The 18,840-nt window shown below is 36.4% G+C and overlaps 1 protein-coding gene across 1 annotated transcript in view; it reads left to right on the forward strand.

The window, feature by feature from the left end:
* LOC103710306 (BEACH domain-containing protein C2-like) overlaps positions 1–18,840 on the forward strand; it is a 60,710-nt gene that overhangs the window by 15,098 nt on the left and 26,772 nt on the right. Inside the window, 10 exon segments of the mRNA XM_039126789.1 lie at positions 2,668–2,744; positions 3,183–3,235; positions 3,238–3,263; positions 4,439–4,744; positions 4,746–4,772; positions 5,647–5,985; positions 5,987–6,049; positions 6,051–6,268; positions 13,911–13,995; positions 17,238–17,432. Of these exon segments, the coding sequence (XP_038982717.1) occupies positions 2,668–2,744; positions 3,183–3,235; positions 3,238–3,263; positions 4,439–4,744; positions 4,746–4,772; positions 5,647–5,985; positions 5,987–6,049; positions 6,051–6,268; positions 13,911–13,995; positions 17,238–17,432 (1,389 nt within the window).

Below are 18,840 nucleotides of genomic sequence, written 5' to 3' on the forward strand. Positions count from 1 at the left end.
AGTATCTGGTGAATTCCCACCCACTTTTCCTATGCAGTATTGTGAATGAAATTCATTTACAACTCTCACTTTTTTATGTCTAAGCAGCATTCACCTCTTCATATACAATAGTTGTGTTTGGCAAATTTTGGTCGCGCTTACAGTCTCCCCCTGTGTTTAGCACACTAAGTACTTGATCTTTTATGAGCTTGAGCCTTTGGATTTAAGAATTTTCAAATTCCGGAATGATTGGATATGGAGTCATTAGGACTCACAATTTAGATAAATCTATAATATTGGGGCTTATGTGTTATTCAGCTACATTGGGCCTAGAATTTGTGGCACAAAATTTTGACAATATTGTTTTCAGGAGAGAAGCTAAATGCATATATCATCCAAGGTTTGCTTGTCCTTGTCCAATTTAATGAACCACTTCTCACCACATACCACATTTGTTAGAAAGAACTATATAATTTAGAATTTGTGATTATGATCTAGTTAACTCTAATCTCCATGTTATTTCCTTTTTGAAGCCTAAGTTGGCCTGATATCTGGACTTTGAGGTGATGAGGCAATTGAAGGTTGCAAAAGGGGAAATTTATGTGCATTTTAGTCATGCACAGAAAGCATTATAAGCAATGATCAGGACCATAGGTTATGCTCTTCGTTCTGATAACAAATCAGAGTTTGAGTTTGAAAGGAAAAAGATTGGATCAGCAATCGGGATATGATGTAGAAATGTTATTGAAGTTTGTTATACTACCAAATATAGATATATTTGGTTATTATGGGCATGTTTGTTGTTGCTTCTACTTTTCAGATAGTTCTTACATAAGAAACCTGGTCTAGGTTTTCTAGTTTCTTCTAAAAGCACTTTTTAAACTTTTTCTTCTAGTAAAAGTACTTTTCAGATATTGTTGCCAACTCGTATTTTTTCTAGTAAGCAAATTTTTGCTTCGGAAGTTGTAAAGTTCTGTTTTTTCTAAGTAACACCAAGATACCCTATGCCAAGGTTGCAATGCCTTACAGAAGTATGTTAATGAGCTTACAATTTAAAATGAGGTTCCCTTGTGGAATTTGAGACAAAGTTCTATATAGATTATCCATAAGATTTTGATTGGAATGAAAGATGCATTTGATATTTACATGTTTATTGCAGGTCCGTTGCTGATGTTTTGTCAACCTGATAGGTCAACATTGGTCTAGCTATGCATAGATATTCTTTTCTACAGAATATTTTTTTACTGAGTATCAGTGTGATAGTGTTATAATATATTTAATTGTTTATAAAACTACACATACTACAGCCTACAAGTAGCATAAGTTAATTAGGTTAGTAGTTTTATAAATAATTAAATATATTGTAACACTATCATAAGGATACTCGGTAACAACTTATGCTACTTGTAAACTACTAAATTTGTAATATATTATGTGGCTGGACACTACATTTTTCCTAAAAAAGATACAACTTTGGGTTTTTATTTAAAGATATTTAGAAACTTGACTCAAAGTGGAGAAAGAACCAAATTCATCACATCTTTGAACCAAGATGGGGCATAGGAATTCTTAAAGTATAATGAACCAAAAAACTAAAGAATAGGTTATTGTTTCTGACACAGTGAGCTTGTCCTTTTAATATAGGTAACCTGTGATGTATGTGTAATAGATGAAGTGGAGTAGTTCTAGCTCCTGCCTCGAGATTAATGGTCAGACCAGTGGTTCAACAGGAAATATATTTAAAACATGTTCCCGTAATTTGTTAATTGATGAAATTCTATTTGTTTGGAAATTTAGATCTCTTCAAAAAATTTCATGAAGAACTGAATAAGTGAAACTTCAGTAGTTAAACTGAAGATTCCATTATGGGTACTAAAATAGCAAATGTGGCTGTACCTTTCACCATTCTCTTGATAAGCTTTCTACAAACTAATTGCATATTCTTGATTGTACAAGTGTATCTATATATTAAAATATATTGTAAGATATTTATGTATAAATATCTAATAATCTTCACTCTAGATGCCCTACCTAGCTGTCTAGACTTTCTGCGTAGCCTTCAAGAGTATCATGATCTAGTAGGGGTGCAATCAAGCCGAGCCGAGTTGAGTAGCTCAACTCGATTCAAAATACTCGGGCTCAAAACTCGACTCGAGATCAATCGAGCCTCATTATCCAAGTTTGAACCCGACTCGATAAAAAAAAAGAAGCAATGTTCGAGATCAACTCGACTTGAGACAAATATCAACGAGCCATATCGAGCTCGAATTGGCGTCTTGGTCATAAATAAAAAAGTATGGTTAAAACAAAATATAGCATAATATTATATTTTAATATTAAATTAATAAAATACATTATAAATAAAATAAAATATTATTAAAATATATATAGTCGACTAGTTTTGGGAGCTTTCGAGCCAACTATTTTGCTTCTTGAGCTTGACTCGAAAAACTGCTCGAGCTACTCGAGCTCGGTAATAGTCGAATCGAGTTCAGCTTGGACCTGAATCGAGCTCGAGTAGCTCGCCAGTTGCTCGACTCATTTTCACCCCTACCACCTAGGACCACTTAGCTTTTTATACACTGTAGTATGCTGTTCATTGATATCAATTTACCATCCAGCAATTTTCTTACTGTTGCTTAGCATAAATCATGGATTATCATATTCATCTCATCTTTTCATTTATAGGATGTAGAAGCAACGATTCATTGTGCAGAATGGCTGTCAATGGTTGGGGGATCTAGTACAGGGGACCAACGAATCAGGTACCTATGTGAAGCAGTCATTTAAGAATCATATCATAAATGTTATTATCTCATACTAAATGTTAACATTGCTGTTTGTTCTGCCAAACTATCTCCAATCTTGTGGAGAGGACAAATTGTTAATGTATCTTTTTAACTGATGAAACCTTTCTTTTACTATACTGCTAATTATTAATATTCTAATTTTATCGCTCACTAATTTTATTAGTGGCAAAGATCATTAGAAGAAAAATGCAATTTCTGGTTAAAAATAAAAATGAAGATTTGTCTGAATTGTTGTACTTATCTTTTGAAAGACTAATGATGATGGGCTTTTACCTTGAAGCATATTGCTTCTGACAGACTATAACTTATATCCTTTTAGATTCGGTTTATGGACCTATGCTATGTAAAAATTATTTTACATCACCTTTATTAACTCGGTTCTTATATTTGAAGACGTGAAGAGGCATTACCTATCTTCAAAAGAAGACTGTTGGGCGACTTGCTAGACTTGCTGCTAGGGAGCTTCAAGTTCAAGTAAATTCCAATTTCCAAATGTTTAATTTGCTATGTTATGCACTTAACTTTTAGTTAAACTCTTGTATTTCTTTTTTTTCTAAATTCTACTATTGTATAATTCTTTTTCTTTAAATTCTTCATATTGTCACACCTGCAACTATTCTCAAATAGTATACTCTAAAAGAATCATATTGGATATTTTATCTTACTGGTGTCATTGATATTAAGTAATTTTGCATGATAAGGCTGTTATGTTTGTGGCAATATATCACTGAATCTAGAATGAAAAACATTTGTCTAGATGATATAATGATTTTCAGTTCAACTATCACCACAGATCTTGTGGTTACCAGATGTAATCATAAAACCCTAGGATCACACAACTTGCATGATGTTCTAGAACATTTTTTAGTCTATGAACAAATTGACTGGGGTCTAGTTTATTAGCAAATTATCTAAATAATGATATTACTTATGATTGCATCATGCATGCTCACAGAGGGTGTGGTAGCCACCGCATGCTCACAGGGGGTTGGCCTTATAAGCGTTCAAGGCATTCCACTTTTCAATGAATCAATATAACCTATAGACATCATGTAATTCATATACAGGTAATAGTGATTATCAGGACCACTAAACTATTAGAACAAAATAGCATATCCAGACATGCACTCCACTGCAAATCATAAACACGGGTCTCCTAAAATTTACAGCTCAAACTTCTAACATTTAAGTTTAGATATAACTCTAAACCACATTTTAGTATATATGAATGATCAAAACCAAGCATGCTAACTAGCAAGATGGCTTTACCTCTATTTACGCATCCCCAATTCTTGGTCCAGTAAGGTATAACCCCAGCAAATTGTCATCCCATTGGTAATAACCAAGTTAAAAGTGCAAGTGCTTGGTATTGCACTTAATCTTCTATACATGTGTTGTATAAAAATGTATATGAAGGGTGCTAAAGCAAATAATGCCTTCGTTCTGCCATTGGTCTCTGTCTTGTTTCTCTAATCTCTAGTTGAGTATTTTTCCTTTTTGTGCCTTTGCTGCAGGATATAGAATTGCCAACCATATATAGTGTCAATGCTTAAATTTTATCATGTTTCACAAGTTGAACCTAGTTTGCTGTTATTTGACAAATAGAGGTGCTGCAAGAGTATCTTCATCTAGCTCTTGTTTCGCTGCAGACTCAAGTTATTGCAGCAGCAGCTGCTGGTGTAGCAGCTGAGGGGTTGTCACCACAAGAGGCTAAAGCACAAGCCGAAAATGCTGCTCATCTTTCAGTTGCTTTAGCTGAGAATGCAATTGTAATTCTAATGCTTGTAGAAGATCACCTGCGGTTACAAGGGCAGCTATTTTGCACTTCCAAGTCAGTTGATGGCAATGGATCTCCTGCTGCAGTGACATCATCCACTGTTAGTCGCTCAAATTCTCTAGGTAGAACTGGCAGTGAATCTATGGATACCATTGGATCCAGGAGGACATCATTGTCCCAGTGATACTGGTGGCCTTTCCCTTGATGTACGAATACTGATATCTCTGTAATTATTCTATTATTCACTGTGTGATAGTTGTTTTTATGGACTTTGCTTCTGATTAAGTGCCGGTTCATTTGTTGCTTCTGCTTTTATACTAGTATAATGAATTTATCTTGCTTTTTTCATTTAAGATGCCAATTGTTGCTTCGGGTAATGGGATGCTGGTATCAAATCACCCAGGAGCTGCTAAACACTGGATATGATTATGATTCTCAGTGAATTTCTGGTTATATCTACAGTTTTTAGAATTTTGTTGATAAATGTAAGAGGCTGCCTGTTAATTTTTTGCTTTTTTTTAACTTCTTTTTTCTTTAAAGCTCTGATGGAGTATTCCATTTGGTGACAAGATATCAATAATCTTTCCCTACGTGATTATATATCAGTATGTCTTAGTTTTTCAGTATTCAATATATCAAAATTCTGTTTGAGTGGTGTAATTGTTCATTTTATGGTACCACACTAATTATTTTTGACAGAATATATGGGTTTTCCTTGGACACTCAACTTATGTTTGCATGAATTTTAATTTTTTTTTGTTACGTTAGAATTAGCTAACATTTCAAGCATACCAATGCCCACCAATTTGACACTTAATATGAGAAACAGTCTTTACATATCCATCTTTATAGCCATCAGCATGTATTTAGGTGTTCTTTGATGAAATGATTTTTCAAGAACGAAATTTTATATATCATATCTTGGTTGATTTGGGATGTCGATACCAACATGTTGATGCATATATTTACATACACACATAAACATATTCAATTCTAATTAAATGACTTTATTTCTTGCTGAATCTGTTTTTCCATATCATCCTGTTCCTCTCTAATTATGTATACTGTGCTCCAAATCAGGTCCTTGCATCTATGGCTGATGCAAACGGCCAGATTTCTGCAGCAGTTATGGAGCGCCTTACTGCAGCAGCTGCTGCAGAGCCTTATGAATCTGTTCGGTGTGCATTTGTATCGTATGGGAGCTGTGTCTTGGATCTAGTTGAGGGTTGGAAGTATAGGAGCAAATTGTGGTATGGTGTTGGCCTTCTCCCAAAATCAACAGTCTTTGGTGGTGGGGGAAGTGGTTGGGAATCTTGGAGATCTGCTCTGGAGAAGGATTCAAATGGGAACTGGATTGAGCTTCCATTAGTGAAGAAATCAGTTGCCATGCTGCAGGCACTTCTGTTAGATGAATCTGGAATTGGGTGGTGGTCTTGGTATTGGAGGTGGTTCTGGCACTGGGATGGGAGGAATGATAGCACTTCTACCAGCTGTTGGACAGTGATCAGCCATTTTATGCATGCTTCGGATGGTACTTTTTGTCAATGAGGGAGGATGACAATGGTGAAGATGACATTTCATGAGTATAAGCATAAAAGATGGCATATCAGAAGGGGTTGAATTATCAATCTGGGAACACCAAGCCATTAGATAGTAATAATCGCTTGTCAACAAGGAAACCTCGCTCAGCACTGCTTTGGAGGGTAGCATTCTACTAAACCTATCTTGTCCATTACACTCATAATTGGTGCAACTTTGGATCTACATTTAATTGATACCGTATCTCTTCTACTAGATCAGTGTGTTGTTTCCTTTCCTCCGTTTGTAATAATATGCGATGCTATGTACTTCCAATGGCCATATTTAGGTCCTTTCTTTATCCCAGTGAATGAGGCCTATGTTTGTCCTCGAAGAGTCATGTTTCTCAATCCGTTCTCATTCATTATATTTCTATAATGAACCACTGAAGTTTCTCATGGTTTACTATTTTTCTTAAATTACTCATTCAAGTTTTGTTGCAAATCCAACTCTGCATCTTGTCCATTACACTCATAATTGGTGCAACTTTGGATCTACATTTAATTGATACCGTATTTCTTCTACTAGATCAGTGTGTTGTTTCCTTTCCTCCGTTTGTAATAATATGCGATGCTATGTACTTCCAATGGCCATATTTAGGTCCTTTCTTTATCCCAGTGAATGAGGCCTATGTTTGTCCTCGAAGAGTCACGTTTCTCAATCCATTCTCATTCATTATATTTCCATAATGAACCACTGAAGCTTCTCATGGTTTACTATTTTTCTTAAATTACTCATTCAAGTTTTGTTGCAAATCCAACTCTGCATTTTGTCCTTGCACGGTGCATAGATTTAACACCTCATTAGTGCATAACTTGATATTTGTGGCATAAGAATAATATTTAGACTTTGATGTATTTTTAATCAATATAAGATATTGCTTCAATTTACGAAAATAGCATATTTTGTCTTTTGTATCTCTTTCTCATGCTACAGTTCTGCTTCAACTTTTTGAATTCTCGGACTGCATTTGGTTGTGCAATAAGTTAACTTGGAGTAAATGGGTTATCTCACCCCTCACTCACTTTACTCTAGAATAAAATTCTCCATCTTTTTGGGTGGAATAATTTTCTCTCGGATAGGTGAAAAAAGTACTTTTACCAACTTTGAAATCTCCACTTTTCCCTTGGAATAAATTGGTTTTCTAGTGTAAATGGGTTAAAGGAGCCTATGTTCCATTTAGTCCTTTAACCCCTGACCATATACATCCTAGGACCTAAATGCCCTATGTCCATTTTTATCATAAGTAATGAACTATGTCAATGTGATTCTGCACATGAGATCAAGGTTTGCCGAACCAGGCCGTACCACCTGGTTCAGGCAGAACCGAACCGACCCGGTCCCAGAACCAGACCGGAACTAGTCCGGGTCGGTTCGCTATAGTAAAACGGTGGGCGAAACCTCAATGATACCATTTGTCACCTAACAGGCTGGTTGGTTCAGGCTGGTTCGCTATAGTAATCATCTACCCGCACAAGGTGAAGATCTGATCTTCTAATGTTTTTAAAAAAGTTTTTAATCCTTATCTATCTACGAACGGGTTCATGAAACAACGTTCATGAGATGAACGTCGATCCCGCTTATGTCGATTCCGCTGCCATCTGAAATTTTTGAATTTTCGGTAATTTTTTAGCCGAAACTGGCCAGAACCGGACGGTCCCATTCGGTTTGACTCAGACTCGGTTCGGAGGCCGGAACCTCAATGATACCGGCCGGAATCGGTAATTTTTTAGCCGAAACTGGTTGAAACTAAATGGTTCCATCCGGTTTGGCTCGGACTCGGTGCAAACTGACAGGAACTGGACGGTTCCATAGGGATGTAGCCCCCTATGGCAATTATTGCCATAATGCGGGCGTTGTGGCGTGGCGTCGGCTTTTTGGTTCCACACGGCTGTAGCCCCCTATGGCAATTATTGCCATAATGTGGGCGTTGTGGCGTGGCGTCGGCTTTAAAAACCGAACGCCACTGAAGGGGAAGACCCAAGAAGGCCTTCCTAACGGTCAGCTCAAACCTCTCTTTCCAAAAAAATTCACAAGTAACACTGCTTCAGGCTATAAGAAGGAAGAGCCAAGGCTAAATAAGGCATGCTTCCTTTTTTCTATCTTCTTTCTTCTTTTTTTTAAGGGACTTTGAAAAAATAGCTCAAAAATTGCAAAATAAAAGAAGATTATGCTAAATTTTTCGATTTGGGCTTGATTTTTTATATGTTGTAGATCCGTGGATGATGTATATGCTGACATAAAAATTTTTAATTTTTGGATTATATATAATTTTTAAAAATTAAAAATATATTTTCGAATTTAAAAAGAATATTTTTTTAAAATAAAAATATAAAATTAGAAATATATTTAGATGCATGCAAGCAACTCTATATAAAAATTTGGTGTCCATTCGTTGAAGTTTTGATGTGATCGTGAGCACAGTAGCTTATACCTAAATTTGGAAAAAATAAAAAATAAATAACCTTTATGTATATCTGAGGGTCTAGAAAAATATATGTAACATCCATTATGGGATTCTATATGGGTTTGAACTGAAAATAATTTTTTAAAATATTATTATTTAAAAATTAATTTTAATTTAAAACTAATTTAAAATATATAATTAATACCAAAAATTACAAAAAATTAGTAGCACGTATTAGATAATTTAGAAGTAATTTCTGAGGAAGAAATCATATATTTCTAAATTTATGATATATAAACATTTTTTTAAACTAGAACTTATTAAAAATATATAAATAAATAAGAAAAATAAGAAAAATTAGGGTTATCTATTAGATAAATCAGATGTATTTTTTGAGGTAAAAAAATATTGTTCTCGTATTAATATTTTGCTAATTTTAAATAATTGATAAACTAGCGTACTTGATCAACTCGGTGTAGAAATGGAGTCATCAAGAAAAAAGAACCCAAAGCGTGATATTGGTTGGGAGCATGGGCAAATGCTCTCGAGCCAGCACCAGTGGCAATGCAACTGGTGCAACACAGTTCAGGAAAGAAGGGATAACCAAGTTGAAGCAGCACTTAGGGGCAACCAGGTTAAAGCTATGTAATTAATTGTATCTTGATTTGAGAATTTTTTATGTTCATCTTATGATTTGTATCATTTTAAAGTAATAAGATGTATCATCTAGCTTAAATCGGAATCATAGAAACATCAAAAAAATGAAAAAAATAAAAAAAAATTAAATTAGACTTATTCATAGTAAAAGTACGAAAAGAGAGAACTCCAAAAAAAAAAATTAGGGTATGCCGGTTCGTGAACCAGCACGCGCAACCGGTTCGGTTCGGTTCTGTTCGGTCTGAACTGGTACTTAACCGTATCAGGTGCCGACTAGTACGGCACCCAATACTGGTTCAACGAACCTTGCATGAGATAGAGACATCCATTCAGGTTAGATTTTGGATGTAAGCTTCTATAGTTGTGTTTTTTTATTTTTATAATTATATTTATAGGGTTGTGATTCTTGTGAACTTCATCAGCATACATACATGAGAAAATTGTCTCACATAATTAGAAAAAAAATTATAGAATAGTTATTGTGATTATTGATATAATTCTATTTTTATCATGTGTATATGTATGTATCATGGTTGACAGAACCGTCCCAAACTGTCTAGTTTGGGGCGTACCGAGCTATACGGTGCTAGACGGGGATGGTTTTGCCAACAAAAATGAGAAATCAGTGATGGAGAGGGAGAAGGATAAGGAAAGAGAGGAAAGGAGAGGGAGAGTGAGAGGGAGAGGGAGAGGAAGGAAGAGAGAGGGAGGTGGAGGCTGGCCGGCGAAGGGACGGGGAGCCGTGCGGATGAGGCAGAGGCGGGGCTCTGCCTCCAAGAAAGCCTCCAATTTTCTTGGATCTCAGAGGGGCCACCTTTTTATTTTCACAATTTTTAAGTAAAGTCGGCAAACTCCTTAAAAAAAGTTTAGTGCAGTCGGCAAGGGGTTTGCTAACTTCACTTAAAAATAGCGAAAATAAAAAGGGGCCCCTTCGGAACCCTATTTTGAATGAAATAGGAGAATAGGAGGTGGAGCCCTCGCCCCTCCGCACGGCTCGCCGGCCCTCCGTCGGCCTCCACCACCCTCCTCTTTCCCTCCCTCTCTACCCGTTCTCTCTCCTTTTCTCTCTCATTCTTCCTCTCCCCCGCCCCCTCTACTGTGTCAGTATGGGTTTAGCACGGAATGGCATGGGACCGTACCGACCCGTACCCTCGGACAACCGGTTTGGGCTCCAGTTCCAACAGTCCTTAGTATGTATGTTGGTGTAAAGATACAAAATGATTTTTTGACATGGAGGGCACATTATTTCTTGGGTGTATCTCTCCTATTGGTCCATCATTACCTGTTGGGACATTTTTAATCTTATACACTTTCTAGCATTACAATTGTAGAGTCAAGCTTTTTTTTCCTTAAAAAATACTTATTTGAAATATCCCTATATAAATTAAGTGAACTCCATAAAACTACATATGGACACTTTTCTACTAAATTAATGACATATTTTAAAATATGAATATAATATCTTCATAGAAATTCTAATTTATAGATAGATGGAAAAGTTGAAGACTTGAAGAATTGTTAGTTAATTTAATTTACACATGTTAAAGGGCTTCTAGCTGTCACAAGTCATTACTTGTCAAATTAGTTGTATAAATTAATATATGATTATCGAAAGGTGCAGTGTCTTTTTGAACTTGCTGATGCTCAAATTTTAAGTCCCTCATGTTTGTTTACATGCTGCCTATAGTGGCATTGAATATACTAGTTTTAAATAAGTTAGTTGGTTGCTGATCTCTATCGAAGAATTCCCGTTTAAATTTTGCCAGTTAATTCATACAAAAACGTCCTGTACTTATAGTCGACCCTTTGAGTTGGCCTGTGGTATCAGGGTTTCAGCAGCCTTCTCAGATTTGACACAGCTTCAGCAGTTGCTGTCACATTTGTATTAAACAGGGACAACTATCAGATTACATCTCGTGAAGCTCATATTGTTTATTTGCTTGTGTTTGGTTTGAACTTTGTAACTATATGTTTAAACATTCTCTTGTGTGGCTATTTCATATGATTATTGCCTTCTATTTGGCTCTCAATTATGTTGCCCAGTTGGTAGTATCACACTTCAGAGTCAGACATGTGGTACTTTGCATGGTTCATGTCTTGCCATGCTTTAGCTGGCATTTTACACGGTTCATGTTGTGCCATGCTGATAGTTGATGTGCAATGTAACAAGATATGCATATGTTAAAGACCATAACTGGCTTGCTAAGACAAATACCTTGTTTGTCTTTTCTAGTGCATATTTTCATTAATCCTAGTGTATAGATATATTTTAACAAATAAGTACAGTTTTTTGCTAATCTAACATTATAAATCATCTTGGATATCTATGTTGTATGTTATGTGTTGCATGGTTTGAAGTAAAATATGATAAACTAACATTAAATAATTGTATTTAGACGTTAACAAGCCTAGAATTAATGATAGCAACTATAGGGAAAAAATTTTATTGACAAAAATAGTTAGACGTGATCTAAGTGATGTCTGTGGATAAATAATATAGTTTGAGGCTTTGAGCCAAGGTCCGCAGTCTCGATACTGGGTACCATATCGGTATCTTATTGGTTCAATATGGTACGGTACGGGATACTTGTGCCGAAATAGCTCTCTTACCCATTTTCTCAATTGTCATCTTGGTACGCACCTTGGCATGCCTCGGTACAGGTCAGTACGCCTCGGTACGAGATGATATAGCTTGGTATGGGCAGTACGGGGTTTGTACCGACTTGATTGTGTGTTTCGTACCGGTTTTCTTTCGGTGCGGTATGGTATGCTTTGTACCGAGTGATACGGAACGGTACAACAGACCTTGGTTTGAGCTCTTTTCCGAAAAAGGATGTCAATTCTTTGTCTTGAATCTAGTCATGAATGCACCATTTTCTTGGGATACACAAACAAGATCAGATGACTCTTTTCAGAGAAGATCAAACAATTGCATCCGACTTTTGGTCTAATACGTAGCAATAAGAGTTGGGACGTATGGCACACAATATTGTGCCCCTAAATTGTACCCTTCTCCATCAAGGACTTTGTATAGTAAGATACAACATGATACAGACCGACTAATTTTTGTTTCTCCAAATTAGTCGACTTTGATTCAAGGATTGAACCGAGCTGGTTTCAGGCTGGCATGCAACCGGCATGTGGTACTGACAATGTTGGTGCCAAGTAGTAGAATGGAGCTGGTATTGTACCAGTGTTGCATGCCAGTAAGGCACTGGCAGGGTGCATACCCTATTTCCATGCCATGCGACCAGCACTTATTTTTCTTATATCTCTCCGTACACGCTTGATATATTTGGGACAAATTCTGTTGTCTATAGTATCATGTCTGGCAGCTAAATCCTTTAGCTGTATTCATGCGTTCATGATTTTTGTTTGTATGGAGATCCAACAAGCCTACTCTTTTGGAGTGGTCACCGTCTAGCAACTTGTTAAAGTATTCTCCATTTTTCCTTACTAAAATGAGGCTAAGCTGTCCTGATGTATGGTGCATTAATATGGCTTATACTCTAAACATCTTTTAGTTTTGCCATCTTATAGATACCTTTCCTCATTAAGTTTCAGCTAAAGGGGGCTTTTTGGTAAGAGAGGAAATCACAGTGGGTGTAATCTGTCAATTTCTCATGTGTATGCCCATATTTATTTATTGATTTATCCAAAGCTAGTTGAAATTTATTACGGTATATATCAATCTTTCTGTGGGACAATGGTAATTGGTATGTAACAATGTTGGAGTTGGTTGACAAGATGAGCGAGAGAAAGAAATTGGACTATTATACTGTAGCACCTCAGGTGCTCGGTGCTTTTGTTCTCTTAACTTTGAGGAAGGGATGCTCAAAAGAACTAGGGAAATTAGGAAATCAAGTCTTAGCAGTCTAGTTGATGATCGTTGAAACCTCAAAACTAAGTGCATCAAGGATTTAGGTCCCATGCAGTGGGATGCTACCATCGGTACTGTATCATTTTGATAGGGAACCAGGACACTTGTGGGACACTAGTCAGCTGTTTCGAAATAAATAAAGAGAAGTGAGAAGTGGGGAGCCACACTCTCTTTCGCGTTGGCTTGGTCACAGGGGGCAGTGTGGGCAGAGATTGAAAAGAGAGGGAGAGATGGGGAGATGGAGAGAGGAAGAAGAGGATAAACGAGGGGAGGGAGGGCAGATCTGGCCTACCCTCATAGTGATCTAGTCTCCTTGATGCGAGAAACCTCCTGAAAAAACATGTCAATATTCACTCAAATGCTCATTTAAGGCAAAAATTTAAAAAGAAATTGAACAAACAAATGAAAAGATGGCATCAAGGTATGGTACTGGATTTCAAACATCACGATCGGGACAAAACTGGTACATGGTCTGATACTGGTACCTAACCTTTTGTTGCATAAGGATAACTAATGCTGATGTGTAATATGTTAGAGATAATTAAAAATATTTACTGCAGCAGTTAGATAAAATAAGATGAATTTTCTGTTGCTACTGAATTATGTTTAGCAAGCATGGACTTATTTTAGAAGTTTGGTAGTGAAGCTTTTACACGACAATGATGTGGTATTGGATATTTGTCAGAGATCTAAGACTCATTTTTTGTTTTAATTTGTTTTACTGCTGATGCTGTTCTGTTGTATCAAAATTTTGTAGATCATGCTGTCTGAGGGTTGGTGTATTTAAAAAAATTAATCTAATAATATTCTTCTGATGTACAGTGTACTTGCACCAATTTTGAACATGCCAATATCTGAATCCAAGAGACAAAGGGTGCTGGTTGCATGTTCTGTCCTGTACTCTGAGGTTAGTTAAATTTGTCATTTCTTTCACTTTTTCGATCTAAGTAAGATGTATTTACTTCTCTTTCTGGGAATGATCTAGCGATATGCCTAAACATGATTACAGATTTCAATTTGCAAGCATTTCATAACCTTTCATATTTGTATTCTAATGGTTTCTCTTGTTACTTATTTCAGTCCAAGATACTACTATCTATCCAATAAATCTGTAAATTGCTCCACTTTGTTTTTGCCTAAATTTCTAAGCTGTCACTATAATTTTATTTCTTTTGGAACCATTGGGACTTGCTTTTCTCTTCTCTCTTATCAGCTTGACATTCTTATAACAGGAATGCATTATTTGGGGTGGGGGGGGGGGGGGCAGTCTTTTCTTAAAGATTAACAGAATTGAAACAGATATATGATGCAGAACTTGAGGGATAAAAATATGGTTGGATTTTCCCCCAAAAATTGTTGACGGAGAGCATTACTAAATTTTAGATCCTCTATCAGTATTATTTAGGTGAAATGAGAGATGTACAAGGTTATTATAACTTTAATGGGGAGAACAAGGGATATATGTATTAGTTGTGTAATTGGCACAGCTGGTGAACCATTAAGCATGATCACTGACGCTATTGTTTGGCTAGAAGTGTTGGATGTAGTAAAGACGAGAATGCTGTGATGTAGACATGGTAGAATGAAAAAAATGTAAGAAGTGGAATTCACTTTACGATCTAGAAATAGTTTTTATTTTTTATTTTTTTCAATTTGTATGCTGTTTTACTGTTGCTTTAGAACAGTAGTGGTGGAAATGACTATCTCTTGCTATTGTCTCTTCACCTGCACAGGTTGTACTATATACTGCATCATGTATCGGAAAAAAAGAGACTGTTTTAGACTCCATGATACAGTTGATTAACTTTAGTAATGCTTTAATGAGAACATGGATAAGGTGGAGATAACAAGAATATGGTGTACTTGTTGGATCATAGTTTGCTGTACCAGTCGGTACCGGGGGGTGTACCGAGTGTTGTATGCCGAACCGACCTCCATACCGGGTGTACCGATATAGTATTAAGATAGTACTGGTATGAGATCCAGTACCAAGATGGCGAACCTTGAGTCATTGGGTGCATAGACCAGTTGTTGGGTAGTGGCTATCTCCTTAACTATCTCCTTAACTAGTTAAGCATGAATAAATAGATACACACTTTAGTTTATGCACATCTCTTTTCTAGATATTATTTGAATAAAACCATGAACATGTTTTAATAAAATTAGATTGTGCATTTTAAATTAATTGATATATGCATTTACAACCTCATTTTGCAGCCTCAAAATGCTAATCCTAATGTATATGTATTTGTAGTTCAAAGTGAACCACCTTTTTGGCTCATATGTGGGCCTTACTTCATATCATATCCGCATATGAGGAATGTAGCATAGTCGGGGGATTGCAGCTGCATATGTGGCCACATATGCAGCTTCATGCACGACATTTTAAAACACCAATATCAACTGTTACTTCAAATATCCTCTACTTTGCTAGTATCATTTGGACTGTGGCACAGTACATGTTACGATGTATTATGTCGAGTTTTGAAATAGGGCTTAATAGTGTACGAATTTGTCAGTCTTAACCTTATCAGGGTTGGGATGATGATAAAGTTGGGTACTTGTTAAGTGTTTATGTGCCTCTTTTGATTTCAACTTGTTTACACTGCAGCTAGGTTATCACTCATCCTGGCCAAAGTATTCACAGAGAAAGAGAGAGAGAGTTGGGTTGAGGGATTGCAAATTGTGGGCTTATGGTCGAGGTTGAAAAAAGCTGTTCAATGTTAACCTCGTCGGCCAAAAACAGAGCACATAAACCAGGATCATATATGGCACAACAGAAAACATATTTAAATTGACACTGGATAAATACATGCTGATTTCAAAAAGCAATCCAAGAAGTGTAGTAAATAATTGCTGTCACGTTAAACAATCTGACAGTGAGCATAATGGTGTCTTGTAAGCTGCCAGATCACAAAAAGTGGAACATGAGTGATGATTTCATGGAAATTTTAAACAGAATTGAACTGTCAATGTAGAATATTAGAGAGCATGGTTTTATGCATCTAAAAGAGATAAGTGGAAAGGAACCAAAGACTTACTTTCGCTAAATACAATTAAGGTAAGAACAGTGCTTTGCTAACACATAAAAGATATGATGCTTTATGTTATATAAAGTTGTATTATCCAAAATTCTAGACTTGAGGCAAAGATGTTAAAACATTATGTAGATGCTTTGTTTGAGATAGCTCTGACTATAACTGGTCGCATATCTCTTTCTTCTATGGGAACCTTAGAAGATCAAGAAATGCAAAAATTTGACATTCCAAATTTACTGCCCCATACAATGTCCTTTACTGCCCCATATTATGTACCATATTGACCCATATCGATCCATACTGTCATAGGTGTATCATCCATTCCAACAAGCCATGCGCAGATATGAGCGATTTACCATGAATTAAATATTGTCGAAATGGGATGGTACTACTGTGCTACGTGAAATCGGCATGAATACAAGCACCAGGATGCTGAAACATGAGAGATAGGGGCTGACAAATCTGAGAAGGAGAAAGAGGCGGCGGAAGCAAAGAAGGAGAAAGAGGCGATGTGGCCAGAGAAGGTGGCGGGGTGCCTAGAGAAGGCAGTGATTGGAGGTTCTAGAGGAGGTGAACAGGGGGGGGGGGTTGGTGGCCTCGATTCACTTAATGGTACTTATTGGTACAAGGAAAGGCCTCTCTGCCATCGCTTCTCTGCTCCAGGCCAAGTGGGAGGAGGAGGTGGCCATGTAGGGAGATAGAATGGAGAGAGGCATAACTGGGGAATAGACAATGCATAGCTTCCGCAGCTCTTTGCTTCACAAGGAGGAGAGGAGGAATTGGGGTCCTCTCCCTCCCATTGCATACCGACCCATAGACCCAGTGAAATTTTAACCCAGTGCAATAGCTGCAGTGACCCATAGACCCGTACCACAGCTATTTTTGACCCATATCCTGTACATTTTGTCAAAAATAGCTGCAATAGATGGTCTATCCTCTTATTTTCCTAGTGTCAGTGCTTTGCAGTCACTGCAGTAGAAACTTTCCAACTAATGCTTTCATTTCCTTGGTCTGCAGTATTATTCCCATGTATGATTCATTATCATTATAATAAGATTCACTGCATCTTAAAAGGAAAAAGATTATGCTATTTATCAATCTCATGATGCAGGTATGGCATGCCATTGGCAGGGACAGAGAACCTCTTAGAAAACAGTATGTTGAGGCAATTTTACCACCATTTGTAGCCATTCTAAGACGGTGGCGACCCCTTTTGGCTGGAATTCATGAGCTTACTTCCTCGGATGGTCAAAATCCCCTCATTGTTGATGATCGTGCTTTGGCAGCAGACGCACTGCCGGTTGAGGTGAATAAATTTCAGCTTTGATTTAATTATTCCTTTTATATAGACATAACTTCAAATTGTTTCATAACTTGGAATTTTGCTGCCTAGGAACCATGATGTTTTTCCTGTTAATCTCCATGTTTTACTTTTGAAATTAATTTGCAGCAAAAACATTACCATTTTCTTGTCCCAACAAATTTCTGGATTATTTACATGAAATATAATGTAGATTCTGGTTTCTTTACTTAGGTTTTGAGAATTTTATTATAAAAGTTAAGCTAATTGACCATGATTTATTTGGATTGTAATTCAACAATAAATTGGCTTTTGAACTTCATACATTGCTTGATTGAAATTCATGTCTAAGCTTCCTTTCTGATGCATTGGCAGTTTCAGTTGATTTTAGGGAGTTAACTTGCGAGAGTAAATTTAGTTATCCTTTATTATTTAATGTTATCATTAAAACTCTCTGATTTTTTTTTAAACAAGTGATTTAATGTACTTGTAAAGACTTTCTAGAATTTGGCCTTGTCAATATTGAGACATTGAGCTTCTGTGGACATGTTTTCTCTGTGTCCATTTTTCTTTTCTACAAGCCTCAGTTAAGTCAATAATCTGCAAAAGAGCTCCTGCAACAATCATATTGGTTATTTCATCAAAACCTAAGTGTTTCATGAAAACAGTTTTTACCAACATTTTGTTTTATTTGCTGGATATCACTGCATGCAATAGATTTCCTTATGTTTTCTACCACTTATGCTTGACTTGTATGAGGGTTTTGGACATTGCTATTCATAATTGCTCCTCTGATATTCTTCTCTCTTGTCCCTTCCAACCAAGTGTTTGCTGTTAATTTATTATGGTGCTTGTGTACTAGTTTCCCAACATCCCAGCCTGTGTAGCCTGAGTATCTGGCTTGGTGCAACATTCGTTGCTAAACCTTTAGCTGTTTCCAGCTGATAGTTAATTAGCTAATTTTACGCATAAATGACTAATCTACTTGAACAGGCTAACATTTTGAGGAAGATAATGATGGGTATAATATTATTTAAGGGTTGCTACATCAGTTGATGAATTTATGTGATAGTCTTTTTGGATCATATATTTCTTAATCTATTTACGTTGATGGACTAAGGGAGTACCAAAAACTTACACTGGTATTAGACAATATGAGAACATTTATGATATGGTTTTGGGATATATTTCAGGGCACTATTTTCCATAATCTGGTATTCATGTGCTTCAACTAGTTGTAAAAGCATTTCCAGTCCTACTAAAAACATTAATTAGACCTAAAGATAGGTTTAAGTGTTTAACTACATATTTTCATCCAAGCATGATTTATATTTTACAATGGATTATTTAGTTTAGATGATCTATTTCCAAATTAAATAGTTTTGGAGTTTGTTATCATTTATCTTATGATGCA

This window comes from Phoenix dactylifera, chromosome 5, assembly GCF_009389715.1.
Source record: "Phoenix dactylifera cultivar Barhee BC4 chromosome 5, palm_55x_up_171113_PBpolish2nd_filt_p, whole genome shotgun sequence".
Lineage (NCBI taxonomy): Eukaryota > Viridiplantae > Streptophyta > Magnoliopsida > Arecales > Arecaceae > Phoenix > Phoenix dactylifera.